Source organism: Oryctolagus cuniculus, chromosome 9, assembly GCF_964237555.1.
Source record: "Oryctolagus cuniculus chromosome 9, mOryCun1.1, whole genome shotgun sequence".
In the NCBI taxonomy this organism is placed as follows: Eukaryota; Metazoa; Chordata; class Mammalia; order Lagomorpha; family Leporidae; genus Oryctolagus; species Oryctolagus cuniculus.
The window spans coordinates 106,304,374-106,323,014 of record NC_091440.1 but is presented as its reverse complement, the minus strand read 5'-3'; the positions used below and the strand labels follow the sequence as shown (position 1 = coordinate 106,323,014).

The window sequence follows — 18,641 nt, the reverse complement described above, 5'->3', positions numbered from 1 at the left end:
CCAGCTGGCCAGCTGCAGGGCCCCTCATCCCGTTGCTCAGGTGACCTGACCCTTTCTTGGATTTGCTGACATTCCATCCCTGGGCCCCACAGCCCTTCTACCCACTTAGGTCCCTGGCTGCCGCTTCCTTTCGTGGAAGCAAGTCACTAAGTCAGGTCCTGTCCACCCCACTGCCTCATCCCTCTTGACCTCTTCCTGTGCACTCCTGCACCAGGCCCTCCTGATTCTTGCCTGGGTGGTGGCAGCAGCCTCTTCCTGGCTCTCTGATTCTCTCATCGTCATGTGATTCTCCAAAGTGTCCATCTCACCTTGTCACTTCCGACTGAGGATGCTTTTGTGGTACCTTCAGGGTTCAATCTAAACTCTGCAGTAGGACTTGTGCAGTTGCACCAGCTTTCTCTCTCTCCCTCCAATCTGTATGCCACTCGCTGCCCTGCCTCTGGGCTGCAGTTCCTGTTGGCTGCCTGCCACCTGTCCACCTGTCCACCTGCACCCTGTGCACACACTTTCTGCTCATGATGTGATTACTTGTCTCTGTGTCTCTGTGCCTCACCTGTCACGCATGATACACAGCGATTCCTTGGTAAGCAGTGGCTGAACCAATGTATGGCTGAGTGACTCGGCAGATGCACTAAGCACCAGCTGCTGTGACTCAAGGCTGTCCACCCAGCCCTTCTCCGTCTCCCCTACAAGCTCTTGAGCTCTCTACCTCTGCACAGGGCACTGCTGTTCACCTGACTCCTGGGGGAAACTGGGATCCCTCACAGGCCTCTGTCACTTCCCTTCACGTCTTTCCCTCGTCCTCTCCTTACCACTCCTCGGCACTGCTTCACTTTTGGAAACCCACAAGGACCTTGCTCCTGAGCTGCCTAAACCTGGGTGCAGAGCTGATCCTTTCTCTGCCCTGCTTAGACCTTGACCTTCCCAGAGTCTCAGGGTAAAGTCTGCCCTGCTGGCCACCACCCATGGCTGTCTCTTCAGCCTTGTTTCCTGCCATTGGCCCAAATCTGCTCTTCTCTCCAGGCCTACGAGGTACTGGGTTTCCAGCTGTTCCCCAGCCCCACAAGCTTGCCTCTGCTCTTTCCTCTGCTTGCAGTGCCCTTTCCCAGTCTTCATCTAATGCTTCCCACCTGTCACAGCTTCTTACAAGCTCTTCAGAGAGCCTGTCCTGGGCACCTGTGCCTGCCCTCCTGGTGGACTGGGAGCTCCTTTGGTGCTGAGTGCATACCTTACCGATCTGTATCACACTCATCACCCATCCATTGATCTGATCGCAACCCTGTGTGAAAGGCTGTTCTGTGCCAGAGTCTGTTTTGGTGCTGGAGACACGGCTGTGAACCATACAGGACACCTGCTACTGTCCTGGGGTTGATGCCTTATTGCCATAGCTGGCTCTTCTGGTTCTTTCCCTGATTGGACCACAAGCAGCTCAGAAGGGCAGGACCTGACCAAGTTGCTGTCCCCATGCCCAGATCCAGTCTCCCTGGAGTGTGATTCTGTGCAGAGGCCTGAGTTGCATCAGCCCAGCCCCTCCCTGCCTGGCATCCCTTCTACCACCCTGCCCAGGACAGGAAGTCCCCCAGCCAGCAGTCCTCCCGGGGACAGGGGAGACCTGGGTCAGCACAGAGCGGGACAGCAGGGAGGGTGCCTGGAGACAGGTTCCATGTGCCCCTCCCTCTGTATGCAGGGTTCGAGTCTCCTGCAGGACCCACCCCGTCGCCCTCAGCGCCTCCAGCACCCCCATGGCAGGGCCGCAGTGTGGCCAGCTCCAAGCTGTGGATGTTGGAATTCTCAGCCTTCCTGGAGCAGCAGCAAGACCCGGACACGGTAGGTCCCCACTCCCTCTCCTCATCCCTGGAGGCCCCTGCTCCTGCACCTCCTACTCAGCTCTCTCTCTCTTGTCTGTTCTTCTGCCCCAGTCCACTTCGGGGCTTTGGTTCCCTGCTCTGTCCCAAACCTATGGACCCTTCCTTCCTCTACTTTGCTCTCCCTCTGCTCTGCTCATGTGCCCCTCCCTCCCTCCCAGCCCAGCCTGCTCTCAGCGCAGGGGCACCGTCCCAGCCCCTGCAGCCTGGCCCATCCTTTCTCTACTCTCGAGGGGCAGATAGAAAGCCAAGGAGCCTCCTGTGTCTGGTCTGCATCCTCTGTGCCAGCAGCAGGGAGCAGCCCTGTCCCCCAGCGTGTCCCCTCAGTGTCTTCTGACCTGGGTGACCAGCATCACCTGCCAAGGTCAGAGTAGCACCAGGAAGAGGCTGGTGGGCAGAGACCAATGCACTTGGGCCTTTAAAAAAATTTTTTTTAAAACTGTTGTTGGTTTATTTTTTGAAAGGGAGAGAGAGAGAGAGAGAGAGAGAGATCTTCCACCTGCTGATTCACTTCCCAAATGCCCCAACAGCCAAGGCTGGGCCAAACTGAAGCTAAGAGCCAGGAACTTGATCCAGGTCTCCCCACATGGGTTACAGGAACATAATCTCTTGCTGTCTGCTAGGGTGTGCTTCAGCAGGAAGCTGGATTAGAAGCAGAGCTGGGCCCTGAGCCCAGGCAGTCCAGTATGGCACATGGGTGTGCCAAGTGGTAGCTTAATGCCCACGCTAAATGGCCATCCTCAAACGTGTATTTCAGCTGAGGAGCCCATTAACCAAACAGGCTCTGACTCAGCAAAACAAAACCAAGACCTTTACTGTCTGTGTTTCATCAGTGGGGAAACCGAGGCCTGGGAAGCAGAGGAACTTGCTGCAGCCATGTGGCGGGTGAGCACCAGAGCCAACAGTCCTTCTGTGTCTGCCCCGCGGCTTCCCTCGTCTCCCTCAGTCCTCTCTCCTCTCCACAGTACAACAAGCACCTGTTCGTACACATCGGCCAGTCAAGCCCGAGCTACAGTGACCCCTACCTCGAAGCCGTGGACATACGCCAGATCTATGACAAATTCCCAGAAAAGAAGGGAGGCCTCAAGGAGCTCTTTGAACGGGGACCCTCCAATGCCTTCTTCCTTGTGAAGTTCTGGGTAAGCCCCTGGATAGCGTCTTCCTTCCTACACCATGGCTGGGAGGGCAGGCAGGACAGGAGCAGGGGAGGAGCAAGCACACGATGGCCCTCGGTGGTGGGAACCGCTGGGCTCCTGGGAGGTGGCCCTTTTCTGCCAGGGAGTGATGTTGTCAAGCATAGGCAGGAGTGGAGCCTTAAGGAGGAGATACCAAGCAGATAGGTGAAGAACAACTTGTGGCAGCTGCCCCTAGCAGCCCTGTTCCAAGGCCTGCAGCTACGCAGCTGGTCCTGAAAAGCTCATCTCCAAGGCATGTTGGGCCGGACAGAACCTGGACAAGGGAAGTATGAGGTTAGGACAGGTTGCCTGGCTAACACTACTGCAGGGCCAGGCATCCCCAAAGAAACACCAACCCGCTTCTCAACCTGCTTAGCCTGTAGTCCTGGTCTCTGCCGCTCTCTGCATCTGAACCCTGGACAGCTGCTATGTGGTTAGAGCCCCACCATGGCAAACTCAATTAAGACACTGCAGTTTTACATCAGGGCTGGACACCTGGCTCCAGCTTCCTGCTAATGCAGACCCGGAAGGCCAGTGAGGGCTGATGTAATTGGATCCCTGCTACCCTCCTGAGAGGTCTGGTTTGAGTTTCCAGGCCACCAGCTTCCGTCTTAGCTGAACCCCAGGTGTTGTGGGCAATCGGGGAATGAAGCAGTCAGTATGGGCTCTCTCTTTTTTTTGTCTCTGCCTCTGAAATAAATAAGTAAATAAAATCAAATAAAAATAAACTCTCCTCTGAGACCACGAGACATAGTAACTGCCCGGGACAGGGTCAGACCAGTGCAAACCAGGCCAGCAGCAAGGAAGGCAGGAAATCCTTCAGGCTGTGTGATTGAGGCTTTGAATATCCTAAGTGCTTTCCAGCCAGGCTGGGGCCCCGCCCACATTCCTCTTCCTGCTCCCTTTTTTGGTTCTGTTGACACCCAGGGGAGCCAATGACTCCTTCTAATACGCCTTGCTAGGAGATTCTTAGCCTTGTTTGTTCCCAGGCCACCTTGATAATCTGAAGGCTTGGCTTTTCTAGAAATACCCTGACACACAAGTCGACACCTAATTCCAGGCGGCTTGCCGGCCCCTGCCCAGGAAGCCCAGCCCGGCCCTTGTGCAGCTAAACCCGGGGTCACTGTCATGGAAGAGACCACTATTGGGGCTGAGACCCAGGTGCCCTGTCTTGAAGGTGCTTGGTTTTTGCACTCTGCAAGACAGCTTGTTGTCTGAGCAGGGTTGAGATGCTCATGGGTGTTGAGGTCAGGCAGGCTGTTACATAGCCTGCGGGAACGTGTGTGATGGTGAAGGCGGAGGGGAGTGGGCTCCGGAGGGTGGGAACCTTGTAGGAAAAGGTGTATGAGAGGGAACCGGAGAAAACAAAGCTGCAAAGGTGAGTTACAGCCTGGGTTTTAATCTAAGCTGGGATGCAAAGTAGGGAATATTTCCTTTTACTTAAGCTTCCGTTTAAATCAATGCAAGCTCATAACTATATTGTTAATGAATACCAAGGGGCTCATAAGGGGAAGTATCAGATTCTTATGCTGTTCCTCCTCGTGCCCAAGTCCCAAGCCCCAAGCCCCAGAGGCAGTGTTAGCTTAGTTCTAAATAATATGCTTATTTGGTTGTATCTTGGTGTCATGACTGGGATATAAGATTTTTATTTCATTATGGTAGAAAAAAGTAAGCTGTGTTACACCACTTATCTTCTCATCAGTATAATCCTAGCCAATAAGTTGTATATAGTTTAGTAAAAGCAATATAACATTTAAATTTTAAAATTATACATTGATTTATTTGAAAAGCAGAGAGATAGAGAGGTCTCCTAATCCCTGATTTACTTACCAAATGTCCTTAACAGCTGGCGGTGGGCCAAGCTAAAGCCAGAAGCTGGGAACTCAAGGCAGAACTTCCATATCAGTGGCAGGGATCCTACAGCTTGAGCCATCATTTGCTGCTTCCCAGGGTATGCACTGGGAAGAAGCTAGATTTGGGAGTGGAGCCAGGACTTGAACTCAAAACACTCCAGTGTAGGATACTGGTGTCCCGTATGGTGTCCTAACTGCTGCTCCGGACACCCACCCCTGTTTGCCTTTTTTGTCAATGTAGGTTTGTGGTTTTTTAAAAGATTTTATTTATTAATTTGAGAGATGGAGTCACAGACAGAGAGTGCTAGTTGACTCCCCAAATGGCCACAACGGCTGGAGCTGGGCTGACCCGAAGCCAGGAATCCAGAGTTTCTTCTGGGTTTCCCACATGGGTACAGGAGCCCAAGCACTTGAGCCATTCCCCACTGCTTTCCCAGGCTGTAAGCAGAGAGCTGGATTGGAAAAGGAGCAACCTGGACATGAACTGGAGCCCATCTGGGTTGCTGGCACCGCAGGTGGAGGCTTAGCCTGCTATGCCACAGCACCAGCCCTGCTAATGTAGTTTGATCACCAAAAACCCAGGAAGTTGGTTAATGACTCCATGTTGTTACTTGTACAACTTTTTTTTTTCCTGCAAATAAAAGCTATTTTACCTTGCTAGTGTTTAAATAAAAAGCTATTCTTAAACTTCTAGAGAAAACACACCTATTCTTTAAAATGTACAAATTTTCTCCATCAGTATCACCATGTAGAGGCCAGGGTTTGGCTTAGCAGTTGAGTTGGTTAAGGTGCCTCTACCCCACGTTTCATTCTTGACTGCACCACTGACTCTAGCTTCCTGCTAATGCAGACCCTGGGAGGCAGCAGATGATGGCTCAGGTAGCTGGATTCCTGCCTCCCACGTGGGAAAACTGGGCTGACTTCCTGGCTCCCAGCTTTTGACACCCCATCAGGTGCCATTTGGGTAGTGACCCAGGGAACTAGAGCAGTTTCTCTCTCTCTCTGCCTGCCTGCCTGTCAGATAAATTGAAAAAAAAAGGAATCACCGTGATTGGGCAGTCACTGGGGCACAGCAGGTTGAGCTGCCAGACCTCTGCATCTCAAATTGGAGTCTTGACTACTCTACTTCCCATCCAACTTCCTGTTAATGTGCCTGGGAGGCAGCAGATCATGGCCCAAATGCTTAGGTTCCTGCCACCTGCCTTTATTTTCCAGTTCATTTGCATGACCTATTGTCCTAGAGATTTCCTTAACTGTATCTTCTAACCCTTCTGAATTAGCTAAGATATGTGAGCACGTGTTACATAAAACTCAAGTTGTCAGTCAGTGTGAAGGAGGTCTGGAGGTAGAATGGGCTGGGCCAGTGTCTCCACGAAATCACCAGGGACCTGACTCCATCTGCCATCTTCAGTGTATGGTTTCTGTCCCCGAGGCTGGGACTGCTGGCATGGTAGCCACCACGTCCATATTACAAACATCTAATAAAAACCAAAAAAAAAGAACCAACTTAACTCCCCTCCATGGGGCTGTGGAAGGACCCACAGAACACTTGACCTGTTGTATGGTTGCATCTAGCAAAGGAGCCTGGGAAATGATGTTGTCACTGAATAAAGTCAGGGTTCTAATACTGTAGAAGAAACTGGATGAGTCTTTCTACTGTAAGCACATCAGTCCAGTTAATGGCATGTTTTTTCTTTCTTAGCAGTAAAATGGTGCTTCTCGTAGTTAACTAAGATTAGATTAATGGGGGTGGGTGTTGTGTTGCAGTAGATGAAGCCACCGCATGGGATGCTCATATCCCGTATCAGAGTGCCTGGATTCGAGCCTGCTTCTGATGCAGCTTCCTACTAATGTGCACCCTGGGAGGCAGCAGATGATGACTTTGCTATTTGGGTCCCAGCCATCCAGATGGCAGACCCAACTGGAGTTCTGGCTCATGGCGTCAATCAGGCCCAGAATTGGTTATTATAGCCATCTGGGGAGTTGAACCAGTAGATGGAAGACTTCTCTTTATCTCTCTCTCTATGTTGCTGTGCCTTTCAGATGAATAATTAAATAAATAAGTGGTTAGATTAATGGAGTATGGCAGCATCTCTGGCTTACCTTCTGTTGAAAATTTAATTTTGAGAAGGACTTTTTTTCTATTTGTTTGTATTTGATTTTTTAAAAGATATATTTATTTATTTGAAAGCCAGAGTTACAGAAAGGCAGAGGCAGAGAGAGAGAGAGAGAGAGAGAGAGAGAGAGAAAGATCTTTGATCTGCTGGTTCACTCCACAAATAGACACAATAACCAGGTCTGGGCCAGGCCAAAGCCAGGAGCCAGGAATTCCATCTGGGTCTCTCACTTGGGTAGCAGGGTCCTAAGCACTTAGGCCATCACCTACCACCTTCCCAATGTATTAGCAGGAAGCTGGATTGGAAACAGAGTAATTCAACTGGCATTTCAATATTGGATGCTGGCATCTCCAGTGGGGGCTTAACCCACTGCGTCATAACACTGGCCCGTTTCCTTTTAATCATTTTCTTGTGTTTTGGTCTCTTCTAAGTTGGAGAGTTTTCATTTGGAAGGCAGAGTTACAGAAAGAGGGAGAAGGAAAGAGAGAGATCTTCCATCCACTGGCTCGCTCCTCAGTCACTGCTACAGTCAGGGCTGGGCAAGTGGAAGCCAGGAGCCTGGAACTCCATCCAGGTCTCCCACACGGGCAGCAGGAGTCCGAGTACGTGGACTATCTTCTGCTGCTTTCCTAAGTGGGACTGAAAACTGCGCTCATATGGGATGCTGGCATCACAGGCGGTAGTGTACCCCACTTTACCACAGCACCAGCCCCTCATCTTGGTGAATACTTGTCTCCTGTTCTTTGTGCCATTGTCCTTGTGTGGTGTTGGCTGAGCGCTCCTGGTGCCAGCTGGGACTTCTCATGTCGTCGGGCTCTGTCCAGCAGCAGTGGGATGTGGACCCCGCTGTGCTACTGGGGAAAGCACCTGCTGTCAGTATGTTTCCTAGCCCTTTGTTTTTTCACGGAGGTCCAGAGTTTCTGAAGAGTACTCCTTTAAATTCCCTGACAGGAATATACTTGGCCACAAGCATTCTGGGAGTGGGATTGGGAAAGGGGTTAGGAGTCTGGCCATGTCCTCCATTTTTTAAAGTAGATTTGTATATCTATGTATTTACTTGTCTGAAAGGTAGAGACACCACCCCTCATCTTTAACCCAAAGTCCAGGAAAAACATGCTTAACTTGAGTCCCCTCCAATGGATTGGAATTCATTGTTGGGCATACTGGGTTTATGGAAGGATCTAGATTTTTCTGGTAGTGTCTGCTGTGGAGTAGCTAGCGCCTTTATGCCACATTTGTCAGACCTTCCCTTTAGGTGATGAGAAGTCACTGGAGGATTTCGGGCAGGGCCAGCTTGGCCAGCGTTGTGCTGAGCTGGGTGCGTCGGGCTTCCAGCCTGGACACAAGAGAAGCCCCCTGTACTGGAATCCAGGCCAGCAGAGAGGGCAGCTTCCTTCGGACCCCAGCCAGGCGCTTGGCGTCAGGATGCGATGGATAAGACAGGATGCTGGCCTGCGTTTTTCCAGGAAGCACTTAAGCTGTCTGACTTCCGCTTTTCTTCTCCCCTCTCCCTACCCGCCCTGGACATGGGGGCTGGAACCAAGATTCTGCTGGGGACAGACAGTGGCAGCGGCAGCGGCAGCGGCAGCTCCCCGTTCCTGTTCTGCATCTACGGAGGCTCCGGAGCTCTCCTTTGGAGAAGGCTGTGCCTCTTTGGAGTCTCCCTCCCCCACCTGCCAAGCCTCTACCTGCACTCAGCAGAAGCACCTGGGAGAGCTGATTGGCAGCTCTTCCTAGCTCTGGCCCAGCCACCTTGCTCAGAAGGAGGACCAGTTGGCAGTGGCAGGCAGTGTTTGTGTAAGGCCACCCTGCAGGGGGAGCTGACCTCTCTGGGGCTCTTCTCAGTACTCCTGCCTTATTTTGGTTGTTAGGAATATTCTGTATTCTCTTAGACACCTTCCAAATAAGAACCAGCCTACCCTCCGGCCCTCCGAGGCGTGGAGTAAGCAAGGGCCTGGCTTGCGTGAGCCTCTTTCCTGCGGTCTTCCCTGTAATACAGGTGCCTGCTGGGAGCTGGATCAGGGCATCTGCAGAGGGGAAGCCAAGGCACAGGCAGATTCAACAGCATTGCTGAAGGGGAGCAGTACCAGAGCCAGCACCTGGGCCCAGAGCGTGTGCTCAGAACCGCTCCTCCTCGCAGAGTGCCTGGGTGCTGCCCTGCAGGCTCCTGTTGGAGGAAGCTCTGCGTGGGCTCCTGTCGTGTGTGAACAGCAGGGAGTGGCTCAGATGAGTCAGGCGGCACAGCTGGGCTTCTTGCATTTTCTGGACCCCAGCGTTTCCTTCTAGAAAATGGGGGCATTGTCCAACCTTGGGATGAGGTTGGCAGGTGGAAAGGAGGAAGGGGCTTGTTCTTCTCCACCTGTCCTCTCCCCTCTGATGCTTAGGGGAGCCTGGAAGAGAGAAGGAAAGGGGGAAGAGAAGGAAAAGGCGTGTGGGGGCAGACGGAGCGGGCAGCTTCCACGAATGGACTTTGTGTTCAGCCGTGTACCTGTGCACACAGCCCACCTGGCCCTCCCTGGAGCTTGCATCCTGAGGTCAGAATCCACAGCAGATCTCGGGATCCTGGAGCAAGAACCGTCTACAGGGGAGTATGGCCGGCCGTCAGCAAGTGCGGCAAGGCAGGGCGAGGCGGGCAGCAGTCAGCCTGCGCTGTCGCAGCCGGGACGTGCAAACTCCAGTCTCGGTTCTGCCCCCTGAGAGCTGGTCTTGAGCACGTACATCTGCTCCGCGTCTCTGTTTCTGTCTGAAATGTCAGCAGCTTGGTCTTGCGGGCGTGCAAGGGGCCGTGGCTTTGGTCTGGCAGTGCAGGGGCAGCTCCGCCCTCCTCTCGTGAGCCCTGAGAGCCGGTAGTTCAGGCAGGCTGAGGACAGGTGAAGATCAGAGACCAGGACGTGTTGGCAGCCATCCCGTCCATCCTCCTGCATCGGGAGGAAAAGCAGAGGCTCCTGAGGGGGACAGATGTGACGGGATCAAATATGCACCTGTGCCAGCCTTGAGACTGGGTGGCTCGGCAGGCATCTGCCCCCGGCCCTGTCCCTCCTTTCCCTGCCATTAGCTGGTGTGAACTTGGCCACACACAACTAGGAAGGAAAGCTGTTTGGGCCAGGAAATGGTGCTTTTCCTGCCTGGCTGTTTTCTCAGCCCCAGCCCCCCCCAGGCGCTGGAGGGCTGATCCGAGGGCAGAGGAGAGAGGAGGAGGAGGACGATGGTGACGTCGTTGTCACCGGCCCACCCTCCGTGCCTCCCTCCTACTCTTCTTGCTGGGGGGGTTGACTCAGGGCTGCCGGACAAGCTTTCCGCTGGGAACGGTGACTGCATGCATGCAGGAAGGGCCCTGCCTGGACAAGTTTCTCAGGGCCTGCGAGGCAGAGGCCGCCTCTGTCCCCGTGGGAAGGGGACCCTCGGACACCAGCCCCAGTCTGGGTGCTGACAACGCCGAGCAGAGGCTGAGCTGAGCCGCCGGGCGGGGTCGTGCCCAGGCCCTCCTCCCATCCCGGCCTGCTGTTCCCTTTTGGGTCCTGACATTTCTCCCAGGCACACACCAGCACATGACAATGAATCTGAGCCCCTCCGGGTCCCCACAGCCGGTCTCAGCTGTCAGTCACCAGATCCCCCACACCTGTTCTAGGCACAGCCTGTGAGCTGCCCACCCGCATGCACAGCTATGAATAGGGTGGAGGGGGGGAGCAAGGGGCATTCAGAGGGCAGGCAGTGGGGGGCAGGGGCTTCCTCTTTCCCTGGGCTGGGAAAGTCAGAGCTAAGCCTGTTTGGAGGAGGTGCTTGGAGGGGGCAGGGGATACAGGGTGGACAGGAGAGGCCTGAAGGGTGGCACCAGAGCCGTGATGGGGTTGCAAGTAGGATCCAGCCCCGGGGACATGAGGTGCTTTGGGTGGGTGTCAGGCCAGCCACTCCTAGGTAGATGCAGCACTGCCTGAGGTAGGTTCTGGTGCCGGCTTTGACCCTCTGTCCCTCCTCCCTCTCCCTCTCTCATCCCCCCCTTCCTGCCTGCCCCTCCCCTGCTTCCCCGCTGGGCCACCAGCTCCTTGGTACTTGCCCTCCCATTTATAAATTCCTTGAGAGCAGAAACAGTGTCAGCCTCAACCTCTTTGGGCCCCCACTGCCCCTAGCAGGGCTGGGCTGGGGCTGGATAAACAGTGACTGAGTGGCTGGGAGGGCCCAGTGACTGGGAGAGGTGATGATGAAGTCCCTGAGTGTTATTGGAGCTGGGGGCGGGGCTGGGATGTGAAGACTCCCTGGGTGAGTAGGTTCCTCGGTTTTGACCAGGGGTGCTTGCTCCGCTCACCTGGCGCCACCCAGAGGCAAGAGGTTGAATAGCCTCATGTAGCATTTATTAAATGCTACGTGGCCCCAGTATGTGGCGCTGCCGAGAGCTTAGTTCTTGTTTTTATTCTGTTTTTTTTTTCAGTAGTATTTGTCTTTTTTTTTTTTTTTAAGATTTATTTTATTTATTTAAAAGACAGAGTTACAGGGAGAGGTAGAGACAGAGAGAGAGGACTTCCATCTGCTGGTTCACTCCCCAGATGGCCACAACGGCCGGAGCTGCGCCGATCCGAAGCCAGGAGCCAGGAGCTTCTTCTCTGTCTCTCACGTGGGTGCAGGGGCCCACGCACTTGGGACATCTTCTGCTGCTTTTCCCAGGTCATTAGCAGGGAGCTGGATTGGAAGTGAAGCAGTTAGAACTCAAATCAGTGCCCATATGGGATGTAGATGTTGCAGGTACTGCCTCAACCTGTTATACCACAACGCTGGCCCCTCCAGAAACTTAAAATTTTTAAAAAATTTATTAAGGGATGGTGTTGTGACTCGGTGCCACAGCTGCCATGGTTGTGACACCAGCTTCCTGTATCGGAGCGCCAGTTCAAGACCCGGCTGCTCTGCCTCCCATCCAGCTCCCCGCTCATACGTCTGGAAAGGCAGTGAAAGATGGGCCCAGTGCTTGGGCTCCTGCCACCCACCTGAGACCATGACAGCGTTCCAGGCTCCTGGCTGCAGCCTGGCCCAGCCCTAGCAGTGGCGGCCATTTGGAGAGTGATCAAGCAGATGGAAGATCTCTCCCTGTCACACTCCGCCTTTTAAATAAATAAATCTTTTTAAAAATTTCTTTAGAGAAATTTTAAAATTCATTAGAGAATTCCCATCTGTGGGTTCTACCCAGCAACAACGAGGGCTGAGCCAGGCCAAAGCGTGGCGCTGGGGACGCAGTCCAGGTCTCCCACACGATGGCTGGGCCCCAAGTGCTGAGCCATCAGCTCTGCCTCCCAGAGTTAGCAGGAAGCTGGCCTCTTGATGTGGGAGTCGGACCCAGGGACATGAGCATCCTAAACAGCATCTTGGCCACCAGGCCGAATGCCCAGCCCCCACGGACTTTCTGAAGGGTCCTCCTATTTCATCTGTAAGGCCTGGGGCCAGTCGCAGCTACGGTTGGTTCTGACACACTCAGCCGGGACCCAGGGGTGCCCTGTCACAAGTGGGGTTAGAGTCGGGCCCCGGCCTGCGCGGAGGAGGTGGGGAGCAGAGGGTGTTTCATACACAATGCTGCATATTTCAGAGGCTGAGCAATGGTGTGAATGCAGCTGTCATTCTTTTCCTTCTTTCCTCCTGGCGGCTGCCTCAAAGCCAGAGCAGAGCTCACCGTGCCATATGCCATTCTGTGGCGTAACCTGCTTTAGTTACAAACCCGGCGTGTCTGTAGTCATCCGCAGTAGTAAACACAGGTCTGGCTCTTGGAAGGCTTTCCTACAGAGAAAATAGCTGAGCGCCCCCTTGTGCCCAGTACTAGAACTGCCCGGTGCCTGTCTGTCCTGGAGTTCTGGGATCGCAGTACCTCTGAGCACAAGTGTGGTGTCAGAACCAGAGTCAGGGGCTGGAGATCCTCCACGTGTGTGGGCTGCACTTGTCTGTGCTGGGGAGAGGCCTCCTTCCCCTAAGAAGAAGCCTTTTTGTAACAGGCCGGGGGGTTTTCCTGGCTCAGAAGGGGTGAATCCATGTAGGGCCTGACTTCTGGGGATCCCTATGTGGCCTGGGCTTCAGAAATACAACCTCTGCCTCCGAGTTCCCAGGGCACCAGGCTGGCTCATCTTCCCTCTGCTGGGTTGAGACAGACGTCGGGGTTGGAGCCATGGACTTGGAGTCTGTGGCTTGTCAGCAGTTAGAGTGAAAGCTGCAGTGGGAGCTATCGATCTGGGGGCTGAGACAGAAATAAAAGATCAGGGTGAGAGCAGGCTAGCCTGGTGGTTACCACGCCCGCATCCCACATTGGAGCGCCTGGGTTTGATTCCCAGCTCCAGCTGCCGACTTAGATGTCTTGCCCGTGTGGACCCTGGGAAGCAATGGTGATGGCTCAGGTACTTGGGTCCCTGCCACCTACCTGAGAGACTTGGATTCAGTTCCCAGCCCTCCCTCACAGGCATTTGGAGAGTAAACCAGTGGATGGGGACTCTCTGTGTGTCTCTCAAATAAATTACTGTAAAAAAAATTGCTAAGGTGCCAGCATTGTTGCACAGTGGGTTAAACACCTGCTTGGGTTAACCGCTGTTAGCTTGAGTCCCAGGTGCTCCACTTCCAAACGGCCTTCTAGCTAATGTGCTGGGCTAACAAGAGACTCTTGGAATATAAAACATGAAATCCTGGAGACAGAGTACCCCACCTACTGGTGGGTTGGTGTCTGAGCAGGCAGCAGGATTCTCTCTCTCTCTCTTTTTTTTAAGATTTATTTTATTTGAAAATCAGAGTTACACAGAGAGTGAAGGAGAGGCAGAGAGAGAGAGAGGTCTTCCATCTGCTGGTTTACTCCCCAGATGACCTCAATGGCTGGAGCTGTGCCAATCCGAAGCCAGGAGCCAAGAGCTTCTTCGGGTCTCTCATGCGGGTGCAGGGGCCCAAGGACTTGGGCCATCTTCTACTGCTTTCCCAGGCCATAGCAGAGAGCTGGATTGGAAGTGGAGCAGCTGGGACTTGAACCAGCACCCATATGGAGTGCTGGCACTGCAGGCGGCAGCTTTACCCGCTACGCCAGAGCGCCAGCCCAACAGGGTTCCCTTTTTGTATGGTTTGGGCAACACTATCAAGCCTCCACATGGTTGTGTTGTTTTTTGTTTTTTGTTTTTTTGTTTTTTTGTTTTTTTGTTGTTTTTTTTTGGACAAGTAGAGTTAAACAATGAGAGAGAGAGAGACAGAGAGAAAGGTCTTCCTTTTTCCATTGGTTCACCCCCCAAATGGCCGCCACGCACTGCGCCGATCCAAAGCCAGGAGCCAGGTGCCTTTTTCTGCTCTCCCATGTGGGTGCAGGGAAGCACTTGGGCCATCCTCCACTGCCTTCCCGGGCCACAGCAGAGAGCTGGCCTGGAAGAGGGGCAACCGGGACAGAATCTGGCACCCCGACAGGGGCTAGAACCCAGTGTGCTGGTACCGCAGGGGGAGGATTAGCCAAGTGAGCTGCAGTGCCGGCCCATCCATATGGTTTTATACCAGGCCTCCATGTGGGGAAGGGAGGATGCTTTCTCTTTTTTTTAATTTTTAGAAAAGTTTTTATTTAATAAATATATAAATTTCATAGGTACAGCTTTTGGAATATAGCTGTTCTTCCCCCCCATTCCTGTCCCACCTCCTACTCCCTCTCCCATCCCATTCTTCATTAGATTTGTTTTTAATTGACTTTATATACAGAAGAGCATCTCTATAGTGAGTAAAGATTTCAACAGTTTGCACCTAACACAAAGTATAAAGTACTGTTTGAAGACTAGTTTTACCGTTCATTCTCATAGTACAAACACATTAAGGACAGAGGTCCTACATGGGGAGCAAGTGCGCAGTGCCTCCTGTTGTTGATTTAGAGAAGATACTTTCTAATGCCTACTGCTTTTTTTTTTTTTTTTTAAGATCTATTTATTTATTTATTTGAAAGGCAGAGTTGCAGAGAGAGAAAGAGAGGTCTTCAATCCACTGGTTCACTCCCCAGATGGCCGCAATGGCTAGAGCTGCACCAATCTGAAACCAGGAGCCAGGAGTTTCTTCTCGATCTCCCATGCGGGTGCAGGAGCCCAAGGACTTGGGCATCTTCTACTGCTTTCCCAGACCATAGCAGAGAGTTGGATTGGAAGTGAAGCAGCCGGAACTAGAACCAGCGCCTATATGGGGTGCTGGCACTGCAGGCAGCTGCTTTACCCAGTATGCCACAGCGCTGGCCCCTACTGGTTTTCTAAGTCCTTTCAAAGCACTCCTGACTTCTTCACAGCCCACAAACTTGCACCATGACCTGGAGGTCTCCCAGACCCCAGTCCCTCTTGCCAGGGCCCCTGCTGTCCTGTCTGACCTCTTCCTTGGCTTCCCCATGTCTTCTTCCAGGCAGACCTCAACACCAACATCGAGGATGAAGGCAGCTCCTTCTACGGAGTCTCCAGCCAATACGAGAGTCCTGAGAACATGATCATCACCTGCTCCACCAAGGTCTGCTCCTTCGGCAAGCAGGTGGTGGAGAAGGTTGAGGTAGGAGACCGCCTGCCCAGCCTTGGGGGAGGGGCGGGGTGGGCGGTGCAGCAGGCCCCTGCGGCCACCTTGGCTGGAGTGCTCCTTGGAATGGCCCTACCCCAGGTGACCCCGCTGTGGCTTCCCCCTCTGTGGGTTCAGGAGCATCTCACAGGCTCTTTGTTGCCTGCCACCTCGCACTGGGCTGGATATGTCTTCCAAACACATTCTTCCAGGCACCCCTCATCACCTGCCGGAGCAGAGCCCCAGCATAGGCGGGGCTCTGGGGTTGTACACCCCGAAAGAGGAGAGGCCTTCCCCACTGTCACACTGCTAGCCAGGGGGCAGAGTCAGGCGTGGAGGGGGTCTCCAGGGCATCTGTCTTTGGCTCACTTCTTACTCCATGGATGCTGGGAACCGTTCACCTCCCTGCTGTATGACTTTGTGGGTACCTTGGAGCCACTGCTCCAGTGAAGTGATGGGAGATTCAGGCCAGTGGTTCCGTGTCTCCCCCACCCCCTGACCTTGGGCAGTGCAGAGGAGCAGCAAATGTGTGAGCTTAGGTGGCCCAGGGTTTGAATCCCAGCCCTTGCTTCCTGGTTTATGTTTGGGGCTGGGGTGGGGAGAGGTGGGATTAAATTCTCCTAGCTCTAAGCTAGGGGCAGGTTGTCCTTGCTGACATAGGCCTCCAGCCCCGTGCCACCTGAGACCCTGCGCACCCGCCTTGCCCCTGTTTCAGGCCGCTCTTCATCCTGGCCGCTCCTTCTCCGCTGAGTGGAGGGAAGCCTTCTTGCTGGTATAGACTGTCAGTTACTGCTAACCTGCCCTCTGTCAGGCACAACCAGATGCCAGCCTAGTTCTGGGATCGGTTCTAGGAAGAAATACCCCCTTTCCTCAAGGATCTGACCCTGGCCAGGCCTTAGTCTCCCCACCAGTGCCCAAACCCCACTTACCTCCATCTCCATACGGCTTCTCCATATTGTCGGTAGAAGCTGACGATAGCGATTTTTTATTAAAGATTTTATTTATTTGAAAGTAAGAGTTACGTGGGGGGGGGGGGTCTTCCATTTGTTGATTCACTCCCCAATTGGCCACAACACCTAGAGCTATGCCAATCCGAAGTCAGGAGCCAGGAGTTTCCTCCGGGTCTCCCACATGGGTGCAGGGGCCCAAAGACCTGGGCCACCTTCCACTGCTTTCCCACACCCTAGTAGAGAGCTGGATTGGAAGTGGAGCAGCTGGGACTCGAACCAGCACCCATATGGGATGCCGGCACTGCAGGTGGCAGCTTTACCTGCTATGCCACAACGCTGGCCCTGACAATAGCAATTTATTTTTTTATTTTTATTTTTTGACAGGCAGAGTGGACAGTGAGAGAGAGAGAGACAGAGAGAAAGGTCTTCCTTTTGCCGTTGGTTCACCCTCCAATGGCCGCCGCGGCTGGCACGCTGCGGCCAGCGCACCGCGCTGATCCGATGGCAGGAGCCAGGTGCTTCTCCTGGTCTCCCATGGGGTGCAGGGCCCAAGCACTTGGGCCATCCTTCACTGCACTCCCTGGCCACAGCAGAGAGCTGGCCTGGAAGAGGGGCAACCGGTACAGAATCCGGTGCCCCGACCGGGACTAGAACCTGGTGTGCCGGCGCCTCAAGGCAGAGGATTAGCCTAGTGAGCCGCGGCACCGGAGGACGATAGCAATTTTAAAAAAACCTCAACTTAGAAGAGCACTTCAAAAATTCATTGAAATTGCATATTTTGGAAAACCTATGTATACATTCCAATATAAACATTTAAAAAAATAATGTTCTTTCTTATTTTGAAAGACTTACAGAGAGGCAGAGAGAGATTGATCTTCCATTTGCTGGTTCACTCCCCAGATGGCTGCAACAGCTAGTGCTGCGCCAGGCCAAAGCCAGGAGCCCAGATACTTGGTCCATCTTCCTTTGCTTTTCCCAATCCATTAGCAGGACACTGAATCAGAAGTAGGGTAGCCAGCACATGCACCAGTGCCCATATAGGATGCGGGTGTCAGCACTGTAGCCAGCAGCTTAACCTGCTACACCACAGTACTGACCCCACAACATAAACTATTCATTTTTTTCACACATGTTTTGAAGTGCCCTTCCTTAAACTTTTGCATTTTTATTTAAGGTTTCTTTTCTTTATTTGAAAGGCAGAGATACAGAGAGAGAGGGCGGGACAGACAGAGTTCTTTGATCTGTTGGTTCACATCCCAAATGGCTATAGCAGCTGAGGCCAGGCCGATCCAAAGCTAGGAGCTTCACCCAGGCCTCCTGTGTGGGTGCAGTGGCGCAAGTAGTTGGGCCATCTCCCACTGCTTTCCCAGATGCATTAGCAGGGAGCTGCATCAGAAGTGGTACTGCCAGGACTCCAACTGGCATCCACATGGGATGCCCTTGTTGCAGACAGCAGCCTGCTGTACCACAATGCCGGCCCCCAAATCTTTGAGATCCTTGTGGATCCTCATGCAGTCATAATCTCCTGTAACTAGAGTCTAATATTGACAGCCAGGACGTTGACAGTGATATGGTCCACCAGTCAGGCTCAGATGTCACCAGTGCGCGCATGCGCGCGCGCGTGTGTGTGTGTGTGTGTGTGTGTGTGTGTGGCTTTGTGTGATTCCTACCAGAGGCCACGAGAATCCCATGTGTTATCCTAGCGTGCAGCCAGGACTGCAAGATGTCTGTCCCATCCCGTCTACCGCTGCCAGTCCGGGTCCCTCTCAGGCCTCCTCCAGGCCCAGGTGTCTGCCTGTCACTGCAGAGGAGAGGAGCCTAATGGGTTAGCGTACGCCAACCTGAGGAGGCGGTTGTGTGCTCGAGGGCCTCCAGGCCTCCTGCCCTTTCTTCCCACTCAGCCGTGACCAGTTGTGGAGCTTGCCAGCAGAGCTGGGTGGGAGGGGAAGGGGTCCTGAGGCCCTGCTGTCGCCCTGGCCCCTGCAGACAGAGTACGCTCGCTATGAGAACGGCCACTACTCGTACCGCATCCACCGCTCGCCGCTCTGCGAGTACATGATCAACTTCATCCACAAGCTGAAGCACCTGCCCGAGAAGCACATGATGAACAGCGTGCTGGAGAACTTCACCATCCTGCAGGTGCGTGGGCGCCGTGGGGCCCGGCGGGAACGGC

At 53.6% G+C, this 18,641-nt stretch overlaps 1 protein-coding gene across 3 annotated transcripts in view; it reads left to right on the top strand.

The window, feature by feature from the left end:
• TEAD4 (TEA domain transcription factor 4) overlaps window positions 1–18,641 on the top strand; it is an 88,749-nt gene that overhangs the window by 50,472 nt on the left and 19,636 nt on the right. For all 3 annotated transcript variants that reach the window (XM_070049368.1, XM_051850233.2, XM_051850232.2), the window contains exons 8-11: window positions 1,688–1,827; window positions 2,831–3,004; window positions 15,375–15,515; window positions 18,455–18,607. In XM_070049368.1, the coding sequence (XP_069905469.1) occupies window positions 1,688–1,827; window positions 2,831–3,004; window positions 15,375–15,515; window positions 18,455–18,607 (608 nt within the window). The remainder of the gene's footprint in view (window positions 1–1,687; window positions 1,828–2,830; window positions 3,005–15,374; window positions 15,516–18,454; window positions 18,608–18,641) is intronic.